The sequence below is a fragment of the Corapipo altera genome, unplaced genomic scaffold (assembly GCF_003945725.1).
Source record: "Corapipo altera isolate COAL_440 unplaced genomic scaffold, ASM394572v1 116, whole genome shotgun sequence".
Classification (NCBI taxonomy): domain Eukaryota; kingdom Metazoa; phylum Chordata; class Aves; order Passeriformes; family Pipridae; genus Corapipo; species Corapipo altera.
Genome location: NW_020884953.1, coordinates 275509 through 288406, shown reverse-complemented (window position 1 = coordinate 288406; position 12898 = coordinate 275509). Strand labels below are relative to the sequence as shown.

The 12898-nt window shown below is 41.9% G+C and overlaps 1 protein-coding gene across 9 annotated transcripts in view; it reads right to left on the bottom strand.

The window, feature by feature from the left end:
* PKHD1 (PKHD1, fibrocystin/polyductin) overlaps positions 1–12898 on the bottom strand; it is a 261116-nt gene that overhangs the window by 151395 nt on the left and 96823 nt on the right. For all 9 annotated transcript variants that reach the window (XR_003530915.1, XM_027663423.1, XM_027663422.1 and 6 more), the window contains one exon: positions 8174–8386. Coding sequence is in view for 8 of the 9 variants with exons in the window: in XM_027663423.1 (XP_027519224.1) it covers positions 8174–8386 (213 nt within the window). In the remaining variant the exon portion in view is untranslated. The remainder of the gene's footprint in view (positions 1–8173; positions 8387–12898) is intronic.

The following is a 12898-nucleotide window of genomic DNA, read 5'->3' as shown; positions in this document are numbered from 1 at the left end:
ATTTGATTTCACTCCAAATCCAAAACAGGTCAAACCTTCCACATCCTTCACAGAATAAAAATTTCAGAAAAGAAACCCCTTTTGGGACCACCTCCCTTTTTTGTCTGACATCACTTTGGAAGTTTAGGGAATTTGTTCTTTTGTTCTGTAAAAGCATTGCATTTCACTAGTGTAGAAATGTTGATATGAAATACAGCATTTATTAAAGCCCAGCTAAAAACAAAATTATAAAATTAAACATATTTTCCTTCTCCCAGTAAGTAAAAAAAAAAATCTCACATCATCTGAGCAAGAGGACAAATTGAATAACTTTTATTTTCTCCACTGAGTAATATACTTGAAAGTGACCTAGTCCTGCTGAATGGTTCCTATTCATGAAACTGCAGTTTTCATTCAAAGTATTTCCACCTAAATGTCTTTTCAGAGCACCTTGGAGAAAGCAAGGAGTATCATACCCCTTTCCTGGAAGTGTGGGACTCTGAGCAACCTGTTCTAGTGGAAGGCATCCCTACCCATGGCATGGGGTTGGAATGAGATGAGTTTTAAGAACTCTTCCAACACAAACCATTCCATGATTCTATGATCCTACTGAGGATGGGAAGAGCTTTATGATTAAACAGGCCTATGGAAACTCTCATTGCTTCACTTGGTCTGACACTTTGCCTTGCAGACCAAATACCTTCCCTTTGTGCTATCCCATAAATATGAACATTTCCAAATGTTCCCTTTAATCAGAGATCACCCAGTCACTTTGTTAAGTCACATCAATCCTGAAAGCAAGGGGAAAGATTTTGTCAGCTCCTGTAATGCCATCGAAGAAACCAAACTCTAGGAAAAGCTCACAACCAAAGATGCCAGACAGGAAAATATCTTTAACCTGACCCCAGGAACAAACGGTTCCAACTGTGGCAGCCATGGAGCTCAGACCCTGCAGGGAGCTGCAGACAGCTGTTAACATTCTGTGTCATTGCCAGTTCATCTTTTGTACTGCTGTGGAATGAGGCAGGGAATAGCTCCCTGCAGGAGTGGGAATGCAGGGCAGCACAACCATTTCCAAGCAAAGATCCATTTCCTGCATCCCCAGAACGTGGTGAAGGAGAATTCGACACTGGGAAAAGTGAAGATGAGCCCAAAGAGAGGGTCCCTGCCCGGCTTAGCCTGAAGACCTGTGCAAACAGAGGGCTGGGGTCAGGTTTCTCCATTTGCCAATCTTCACAGAATCAAAGAATCATTTAGGTCGGAAAAGACCTCTGAGATCATCCAGTCCAACCTGTGACTGATCCCCACCTTTTCACCCATCCCAGAGCACTGAGTGCCATGTCCAGGTGTTCCTTGGACACCTCCAGGGATGGAGACTCTACCACCTCCCTGGGCAGCCCAAACTTTGCAAGCTTTCTGCTCTCTGGGATAGAAATTAGTCCTGATTTTGTTGCTGGTTATTCTCTTCCTTCAGGCAATACCCTTGTTTTAGTTGGGGCCAGAAGTGGAAGGAATTTATTGATTTTATATTCAAAAGCTTGAAAGAGGCAACTACTTAATCCATAAAACTTAATCCACATTTGTAGCGACACACAGGCCTGAACTCTGTCAAGAATCACAAGTTAATATATTAGCTGTAGTCTATTTATCTATTCTATTCTATTCTATTCTATTCTATTCTATTCTATTCTATTCCACTCCATTCCAGTGTATAATATATAGAATGTAAGGTATTATATTGTATGATATTATATTGTTATCTTTATTAGCTTATTTAGCTTTATTTATCTTCATTATACTATATATATTAGTTCCCATTTCTCAGTCCCCTTCACAGCCTATATTTTCCTCATTAAGATCAGCACCAACAGAGAAATCAACTGATTTAACCTTAAATCAAAGATGATAGATGCATTTCTGCTAGAAAGAAGGGCAAACTGTGAAAGACACAGCAGCTTTCCCTGAACTCAGCTCTCTTTTTTTTGTCCCCATCTGCTAGGTCTTTAAAGTCTAATGGTCATCTTATATTTGTGAATAAGAAAGTGAAGGAACAAGTCATTGTACATTAGTTACTCCATGGGAAGTGCTTAAGTGCAGTTTCTTACCCCTGGTGAACACAAGGGGATTCAAGGCAGCTCAGCCTTCTGTTCCAGAGCCATCTGCTTTAATGCATCATGTTAAAGTCAAGGTCTTGAAAGGAAAAACGCTGTCACAGAAGGCAAAAAGCCTCCTGCAACCACCACACAGAAGGGCATCTATGGAAAACTAACCCATGGAAGTGAATCCTGAAAGGTAAAAAGGATCTGAACTCACAGTGTAACAGGAGTGGGCAAATCAGGGGGTTCAGATGGTGAAAAATAACATCTATTGAAGAGCATTTCAACAAAGCAAAAAAGCTTTTCTCTAACAGATCTCTACACCCAATCTTGAATTCCCATGCTACAGATTTTTTTCGTATTTTTTTTCCCCTGGGAAGCTTTTCTTTTTAATATGTGAGTAAAGCAGAACAAATTCTCTCATGTTGCCTATGATCTCTCAATCTCAAACTCAGCACAGATACATAACATTGCTTAATGGAGGGAAAGCAAGAGGCATTTGATTAAATGTTTGATCTCTGGAGGAATGCACAGGCTCTGCAGAGCACAGTGCACAGCTCACAAATATTTTGTGTTTTATTATTGATTAAAAGCGATTAAAATTAATAATTGGTTCAACTGATAAAAAATACTTTTTTTCCTGAGCTAACCCTGAAAGAGTATCAGATTGCTTTGGTTGAAGAGAAATCTGGGATAGAAGTGGTGCAGAATTGCCTCTGTTATGTCATCTTCACCAGCCAGCATCCACTGAAAATGCAGGGACATTCTTTGCAGCAGGGCTAGCCATGACTTTAGAGGACTGAAGTGACCACTGACACCTCTGTTTTGAATATTCTGATTATCAATAAGGATATTATTAAACCAAAACTCTCTGGACATTGCTTTTTCTTTACCACACACCTTTCACAGTCTGGATAAAGTGAATGTAGTATATTATTAAATCTGAAGTGTAGGATCTTCCATCTAGTTGGAGAGATACACGTTATGAGTCAAAACGCAGGGAACAGGCTCATAGAGTCATAGAACCACAGGATAGTTTGGGTTTGAAGGGACCTTAAAGCTCATCCAATTCCAACCCCCTGCCATGGGCAGAGACACCTTCACTAGACCAGGTTGCTCAGAGTTCATGCCCTGTATCATCACAGTGTTGGCACAAAGTTTCAGATCAATATACAGCAAAAGTGCTGATCTTCTTTTGGGAACAGGTACAACCACTTTCGAGGGGACACAATGGAATAATGAGATCATCTATACAGGACTGCTAAAAATGGAACTGAATGGAAAAGGCCTTTAAAGTTTTTCCGTATGTGTCAATACCTCTGCTATGGAGACAGGTTGACAGAGTTGAGGCTGTTCAGCCCAGAAAAGAGAAGGCTTCAAGGAGACCTTAGAGCCCCTTCCAGTGCCTAAAGGGGCTCCAAGAGAGCTGGAGAGGGACTTTGGACACGAGCATGAAGATAGGACAAGAGGAAATTATCTTAAGATGAAGGAGGGCAGGGTTAGATCGGATATTGGGATGAAAGTCCTTACTGTGAGGGTGGTGAGGCCCTGGCACAGGTTGCCCAGAGAAGCTGTGGCTGCCCCATCTCTGCAAGTGTTCAAGACCAGGCTGCATAAGGCTTGGAGCAGCCTGGGCTAGTGGAAGGTGTCCCTGCCCACGGCAGGGAGTTGGAACGAGATGCTCTTTAAAGGTCCTTTCCAGCCCAAACCATTCTAGGATTCTATGGTAATAAAAGTGTTCAGACCACAAAATTGGTCTATCACAAAGAAGGGGTGGTCTGTCCTCAGCTGTTGAGGTATCACCTCCACTTCCTCTGCCTTTTCACCCAGTCTCTGCCCCCGCCTCAGTATCTGCTCATGCCTCCAGTCCGGTTTCCCTGCGAAGGACAAAGATGCAAGAACAGCCAAGGCCACCATGCTAAACTTCTCTCCTGCAGCTTGTCAAGAGAGTTTCTCAGGGAATAAAGTACAAATGGAGCTGGAGACAGTGATAAATTTCCCTTCTGAACAATCAATAAAATTCTCTCAGCCCCGCTCAGGCCCCTACCGCGGATGCAAGGGCCATAATTACATTGTCAAAAAGTCAAGTTGCCCTGGCTGACTGAAACCCCCTCTAAACCTGACGTGTGATTGACAGGCAGTTTATGGGTGGCACGCTCTGACTGGCAGGGGAGTTGGCTAAAGCCAAAGGCAACAGTGAAATTTCCCAGTCTGCTACAACTACCGGAGCAAAGGACTGCCACTCATGAGGGAATTGTGGGAAACCCTGAGTCATATTAACATATCAAAGTGAGGAGCTGACAGCGCTTACTAAACAATCTGAACTCAACCAGAGCATCCCCCAGCTTTCCCTGGCTGAAAGAGAAAAGAAATTAAAATGCACTCAGTCCTCTCTTCACCAAGACAGCTGAGAATTTGGAAACCTGCTTATTTAATGATTTTGATCTGAGATAACATATATATTCATGTTTATAAATGTATCTCACAAATGTATATTGCTGAGCATGTCATGCTCTCTCACGTATATATGAAAGGGCTGTCATGCTCAACAATTTATTCTATACCACAGGCCAGACTGGTGCTAAATTGGAGACAGAACAGCAGATTTTTTCCATGTAAGCAATATCAGCCCAGCAAAAGATCAGACCATTTTTTGCCTTGTTTTCTAACAGGCTTTTACTGCTTCAATGTTAAATTGCATATTACATGGTTTGAATGAACCTTAATTGCAGCCGTGCACTGGGACTGTGTGTGGTGCAGAGCTTAAAAGTGATTTCATAGTTAGTCTGGATTTGTTGAATAAGAAATTGATAAGAATTCTTTAATAAGAATTAGGGCTGAATAATAATACAGTGAGATTTGGGGGTGTTCAGCCTGAAGAAAAGAAGGCTCTGGGGAGACCTTAGAGACCCTTTCCAGTGCCCAAAGGAACTCCAAGAGAGCTAGAGAGGGACTTAGGACAAGGGATGGAGTGCCAGGACAAAAGGGAAGGGTTAGATGGGGTATTGGGAAGAATTTCTTTCCTGTAAGGGTGGTGAGGCCCTGGCACAGGTTGTCCAGAGAAGCTGTGGCTGCCCCATCCCTGGAAGCATTCAAGGTCAGGTTGGACAGGGCTTGGAGCAACCTGGGATAGTGGAAGGTGTCCCTGGCCATGGCAGAGGTGGGCTTTAAGATCCCTTCCAACCCAAACTATTCAATAATTCAATAACTGATAAGAAATTGAAACCAGGAGATGTTTCCACTAATGGGTCAAGCCACATTTGGCTCCACATGCCTCCATCCAGGTAATATTTCAGTTGCAGACCTCACCTTTTTGGTTTCCTAGGGAATGAAGAATCACTGGGAAGTATGGCACTGAGTGAAACATATGAAATGGCAGTTAGAAAAGACCCAAAGGTACTGATGTGGACACTTGGGTTTACATCCCTCCATCATGTTGCCAAGGTGAGACTGCAAAATGTACTTCTGCCCTGTTTGTCTTTAATTTTATGGGTGATGGAGTCAACAAGCCTGTGATGATACAGGCTCAGAAGGGAAAGGAGAAGCAGCACAGGAGGCATAGCTGCAAGGAGTTGCTACTGGGTTTTCCTACATTGCCAGAAAACAAAACAGCGTGAAGTAGTGAAGGCTCGTGCTATAAAGTGCTGACAATTTAAGGACAAAATCCTGACTTACAGGGGTCAAACCAAGAAAAAAAGAATATTTTAAAGTAGCAGAAGACATAGAAAGTGAAGCAGCAAAAGCTATTATCAGGCAAATTCAAATCAGACACTTCAATACTTTTCTCTAAAAAGAAAAAAAAAAATGGATGATTAACCAAATTAATCCCCTGGAACAAGCCTCCACAGAAAAAGCTGGCTCCTGTTTCCCTTGATGTCCTCAAAGACCAAGCCTTTCTGGAAGGCATGCTTTAATTTAACAGGAGTTACTGAACTCAGGGCTGGAATAACTGTGTGAAACTCAATGGCCAGTGACGGACACTCAATTCAGCCTGGATTGTCTAATATCTCTTCTCAGGGATATCCTCCAGGAAATGGGATAGAAACCCTCTGCAAAGCCAGTTTACTGGAATTATTAAAGCCTAAATGATTTAGCCTTGCCGTGTCTAAATGAAGTGGTCAAGAGCACCTGCCAGCCCAGCTCCCTTGCCCCTGTCAGGAGCACCTTCCCCACCCTCTGCTCATCTCTCCTGCTTCAAAAAAACATCTGTTCACTGACTCCCCTCCAGCACTCAAGCTCTCCTGACATTGCTGGGCTCCTGTGAGCTGACAGGATCACGGCACAGTGGCACAGCTCCCTCTCTGTGTGTGCTCAGATTGTCCCCCTCGGTGCCTGACATCATTTCTGACCCAGAGCCACACGTGTCAGTGATGCTCAGACAGCAACATTTCTGCCTGTAGGACAGAGGGTGTAAGTTCAAGCCCTGCTGGAGGGTACGAGCTCCTACCAACACAAAGTTTGACACACAAGAACATGAGGAAAGGAGATGAGACATTCATTGTTGGTTTTTTTTCCTCTCCCCTGTGACACATAGAGGCTTTAAAACCAGCCCAGTAGTTAAGAGCTTGACATGAATGCACCTCACTAATGTTCTCATTCATGCTGAGTTTGAACCTGAATTCCATATCCAAACTACTGAACCAAGAAATGGTCATTTTATACCTATATTTCATAGCCTTCCAAAAAAAAAAGCTCTGTATCTAAATTATTCCATGCTACAATATATGAAGGATGTGGAGCTGTTGGAGTGAGTCCAGAGGAGGCCATGGACATGCTCCAAGGGCTGGAGTCCCTCTGCTCCAGAAACAGTTTGGGAGAGCTGGGGGTGTTCACCTGGAGAAGAGAAGGATCCAGGGGGATCTGAGAGTCCCTTCCAGTGCCTAAAGGGGCTCCAAGAGAGCTGGAGAGGAACTTGGGACAAGGGCCTGGAGGGACAAGACAAGGGGCTTCAAACTGGCAGAGGGCAGGTTTAAAAGAAATTCATGGTTGTACCTTGGTAAGGTCCCAGCACAGGTTGTCCAGAGAAGCTGTGGCTGCCCAATCCCTGGGAGTGTTCAAGGCCAGGTTGCACGGGTCTTGGAGCAACCTAGGATAGTGGAAGGTGTCCCTGCCCATGGCAAAGGGTTGAGATGAAATGAGCTTTAAGGTTTCTTTCAACCCAAGCCATTCTGTAACTCTAAGGTCCAGTGGTTACAGCAAAGGACTTGTCACTTGGGACTGAAATTCCTGACATTACCACAGTTTGACCTGAACTTGTCATTTAGGACCACAATCTGTGCAGAGCAGATGAGGCCATTTGGACCACCAGGAAAACAGAGATATTCCAGCTGTGCTCCTAATTCTGCAGATGGACCACTGGCTTTGGAATGCCAGCACAGCATAGAGAGGTGGAGGATGGGAAAACACACTGCTGGGAGCCTTTTGCTGATGCTTTGAAAAGTATCTTCCCCACTCTAGCTGTCCCAGGCTACTGTGTCATTCTTGGCATTGGCCTCACCATGGGATCTACCTGGCAGATCACACTCTCTTGGAAACCCCAAGTCATACCCTCTTTGGGAAGGAAACTTGTTATGGAGAGGGAGGAGGGGAGAAGGATATTCCATTCTAGCAGAACAGTAAACACAGATACTTCACAACAGAGATCCCAGGTCCAGTTTACAGGGGAAGAAGACATTTATTTGTGGAGAGATGTGCACAAATTCAAATATCTTCTAGGCATCTAAATGACCATCAAGGTTTCCTAACTAACTGGTACCATCTTCTTCTTCTTGGGGACCAGATTTTCAAAACGACTCAGCTCCCAGTATGGGAATTTGTACGGACATACAGCACTAAGTTTTCATGCATAAGATACTACAGAAACAGAAGTCTCATGGTAAATACAAAGATATAAAGTTCTGGCCTTAAAAAAACACATTTCAGCAAATATTTAACTTTAATTAGAAATCTAAGCTTGTGACCAAAGTCATTTTGTCATTTTATTTTTCCTCCAATAACCTGTTTTTCTCTTTTTCCTTTTTTTTTTTTTTCTTTTTGCTTTTTTTTGTTTTCTGTTGTTCATTTGTGCTCTGCTTTTGATGAGAAAAAAATGCACTCACCATGAATGGAAAGTGTCCCATTCCTCACTGCCAGGAACTTGACTCCATATGGATATAATGGTGGAGAATGGATGCTTCCATAGAGATAGATGTGTGCTCTGTGAGGGAAAGGGGTCTCAGGGGATCCCACGTGGAGCTCTCCTCCATCAGATACCAGGATGTAATGAGCATGTAGTTCTACAGGTCCTGGCCCAGTAAATAGGAGTTTGCCACCTGAAGACAAGAGAAGAACGAAATACAACCACAGATGAAACAGCCAGTCATTATCTCACAGCCAAAGGAGCTGTAAGAGGTGAGTAAACAAATGGATCTGTCATAAAATTAGGAGATTAGAGTTAAAATACTATTGTGTCCTGCCAAATTTCCAACTTTCCCTGTACTTCTCTTTATGGATTTATCAGCTCTTTGCAGACCTGATTAATTCAGCCCATTTTTTGATTCTACAACAGTCTGCCTTTCTAGACTTGAGCAAGGCCAGTCAGCCTGGGTAGACATCAAAATCTCTCGAATTCCAGTGCAAGGGAGCTGGGGTTGGAAAATTCCAATTTTAACTGACTCACTCACTAAATGTTGAAAAGGAATATTTCTATTTAATTTGTATTATGTTACTTTTTAGATTATAAACTACATTTGACAGGGAGAGGGGAGAGGAAACTGGTTTTGGAACATAAGAACTGGCAACTTGTTTAGATCAGTGGTTGATTTAATCCTGCAAACTCTTCCAGCTGCTGTTCAAAACCAGATGCTTCCAAATACAGCATAAGAAATGTCTTCCTCTTAGCTGAATGTGAGTTGATCTCCCCATCCCATAAAAAACCCATTTCAATCCCTAATTAGAGGTTAGCTTTGCCTCAAAGCATAAGGTTTCGTCCCCTTGCCAACATTTTCCTTTTACTGTCTATTAGTATAACTGGATAAGATTTGTCAGTAATATAGAACTGATCCTTCAAGTCTTTGTGATATTTAGTCTCAATGACTTCTTAAAGCAATTAATTCTGTGGTCTAAGCACAGAGTGCATGAAAAGCCATTTCTAACTCAGTTTTGACTCAAACTTTTCAGTTCTGTCAAATGCCCCCCTTATTCTTTCCATGTCTGAGCTGGCAATCCCAGTCTGTCACCTCAGAATGGTTTATTCCATTATATCCTTTCATATTTCCTCTCCTATAAATGACATTTATCTTTACAATGCATTTGGACAGAATGGACTCTCAGACATCTTATCACACTGCATACGGGATATGTCTTCCTAGGTCAAGCTCTGTTTCCCACGAGCTAGTAGGGAAAATCTCGAAGTCTGGAAACCTCAAACCTCTTTACAAAGGGTTTCTATCACCCCCCCCCCTTTGTGTGAAGTAGCTGAGAACTCTGATTTCTCATACCATGACCAGCTTTCTCCTGGTGTTAGCAGTTCTCAATGGTGATATCCATATCTACCACACAGTTGCCTTTCCTTCCCCACAAGTTCTTCCCTGAGAGGGTGGTGAGGTCCTGGCACAAGTTGCCCAGAGGAGCTGTGGCTGCCCCATTCCTGGAAGTGTCCAAGACCAGGCTGCACCAACCTGGTGTAGGGGAAGGTGTCCCTGTGCATGGAACAAGATTATCTTTAAGGTCCCTTCTTACTTAAATTGTTCAGTGATTGTATAATTCTATAAACATTATACCAATCCTTAGAATAAGGATAAGGGAGATCAAACCCCTAGTTTAATTTCAGTATTGAGACTAAAAGAAGGAGATAAGAAGTTTTAATATAAAAATCAGATTAAATCTACCTTAATTATCACTCCTCTTTGACCAGGTCCTCTGCTGCTCTCAATGATAAAGGAGAAGCACAGCACTCAGGTACCTTCCCCACCCAGTTCCATCCACTCCTGCTGAACACATTCTTCTCATCCTGATCCCTTTGTTTATTCTTGCATGGAAGGGCTTTCATTGCTTCATTGATTTCTTAATCTTACAATAAAGTCTTATAACTTAGTTCTCATTTCCTAGGCTTATAACAAAGTCAGTATTTGAATAAGAACTACCCATCAAATATTTTATTTCCAAATTTCACTGCTTTCCATATGCATTTTTATAGAATATGCTTAGTTTTCTTGCTTATATTCACTGGGAACCATGGATTTCCTCTCACAAAAAGCAGCTCCCCTATGTGTAAATTGTCTCTTTCCCTAGACATACTTTTCTATATACAAATGTATTTCTGTTAAGCTTCTATATAATGTTTTTACAAACTATACTGCATACATTGTGATAAAACAGCACAAATTTCAGCTTGTTTCATGACAAACAACAGATATTTGACTGTTATTCTGAGATACGTCTGAGACTTCTAGAAAAATGAAATAGTCTTAATAAGAAATGCACTGTGGTGAAATTGGGACAATAATTGAGATGGTATTATTTGGAGACTGAAGACACTATTAGATCATATCTCCTGGTGGCCCATGTATATCAGGCTATGGAAAAACTGGAGGAAGTCTGTGTTTGACTGCTGAATCAATCAAGTGACCTGGGAACATCACTCTACCATTTGCCATGATCATCTTTTCCAACAGCTAATTTCTCTCACTATTCACAATTTATGCTTTATTTCCAGCCATAACTTGTCAAGAATGAGCTTTCAGAGTGCTCTGTACCCTCCTACACTGCACTGTGGAGAGGTGCAGCAAACAACATTGTCTGTGAAAGTACTCACAGGTAAAATCAAATCTCAGCCCTCCTTCAGACTGATTAAGACCCTATTTGCAAGGAATCATCTCCAGCTCATGGAGCTGTGCAGCCTCTCACGCAGTCCAGTGCTCCTGAATTTGCAGAGCCAAATCTCATAATTCTTCCATTCCTTTATTATTCTTGATGCTGCCTATAGAGGTAAAACTCCTTATTCTCACCCTCTGCCTCTTGCTTTTCCCAGGAAAAATTAATATTGCAACCTTTTTGCTTCTTCATTAAACTGAGAGATCAGGTGGATATAGAATCATAGAATCATGACATGGTTTGGGTTGGAAGGAACCTTAAAGATCATCAAGTTCCAACACCCTGCCATGGGCAGGGACACCTTCCACTAGACCAGGTTTCTCCAAGCCTCGTCCAACCTGGCCTCAATCTTGGCATCCTTGGGCCACACTGACTTCTGATGCTTTTCATGATCTTGGCTTTACCTGACAAGGTCCCTTATTGTGCAACCATGAATTTCATGCTGAATTGCTTCCTGCTCAGCTCTTTTCTCAGCTGCGTAAATCTGCATTTGGTTTAAAGGATGTTCACACAATGTGATCTCCACTTCCTCTCAGATCATCAGTGATCCATCAATAATCAATGATGTGCAGTGGGAACCAAATAGTCATGAAAATGGTTTCCCCACTAAAAATTTACTTTCTGAGTTAGTCCATTTTGCACGTGCCAGCTGTCATGTCTTGGCAGGTGACCCTCAGTAACCACACTATCACATTTGACTGAAGTAACTATCAAACAAGCTCGTAATTTTCTTAGAAAATTAACAGAAGTTTTCTGCCTTTTCTTCCATTAAATTTCTCTTCTGTCATTCAGTATAATCCCATGGTTAGTAATTTATGGATTCGACCATCTCCTACATTTAACTTCACTCAGTTTTCTCTTTCGACTTGTTGGTTAATATCAAACTAGGCAGGCAATATGTTTCCCATTTACCTGCCTGTAAATCAGATCAAGATCAGAATCAAACCAAGATCAGAACTTCTTTATCCCTCTGTAATCTCCCATTGACTCTTAAATTAAGATTTTTGGGCCACAGAGTGTCTCTACCAGAAGTTTTAAAGCTCTTGAATGAGCTTGGACCTGTTGATTTAAGATTGTATATTCTTGAAAGAATATTTAACATATTCATCCTATTAACATTATTTAGTAACAATGGACTGCTGGTCCATCTTCCTCTTGTGATATAATTTACCATCCTATTCGTTCCCATACTGAGAACAGAAATATTTATTAAATACTTTTGCCCTATAGCAGCAGTGTTAATAATTTTATCACCACAATCTATAAATGGAACTGTAAATCTCTGCAATTTATTTCATTCCTAACATAAAAAAGACATCTTCCCTAAGGTCTTTATTGACTTCCTATGCTCTGCTCCCAAAGAAATACACTCATTTCTGTTTCCACTTCTCTTCATACAATTTTTAATCAGAATTTTAATTGCTGCCATGCTGTACCACTGCACCAGGAAGGCTGGTGGCCAAAGCTGTCCTATCTTTTGATTGGAAAAGCACAGCTACATCTCAAATAAGTTTTCCCAAGTTTCAAACACATTTTGTCTATCCAAAATTTTCAAGTTGTCTATGAGACAAGTTAGAAATATTAATTCCCTCCCAAAACCCCTTCCCATGGGATGGCAGGGATAGAGGAATGTAAGATTCCTGTATCCTTTTCTTTTTCAGTCATTCCAATGCACCTTGACGTAGTCATGGGAAGATGCCCATTTCCCATGAGGGTCTGGAATTTGTCTCCTTCTACCTGTCTCCCAGAGGGTCTGTGGTAAAACAGTAGAGCATGTTCATCCTCCTCCCTCATGAACAGTGCTGAGACACAACAGAGTACGTAAGGGAGCTGTGCTTTGGTCTGGAAAACTAGGAAGGAGCAAGAATAACACAGCCTGCACTTACCTAGAGTCCCTCTTCCTGCAAAAACAGCAGCAGTTTGACCAGCAGCAGTTAATATTTTTGGGATAGGTGTTGACACCAGTTCTG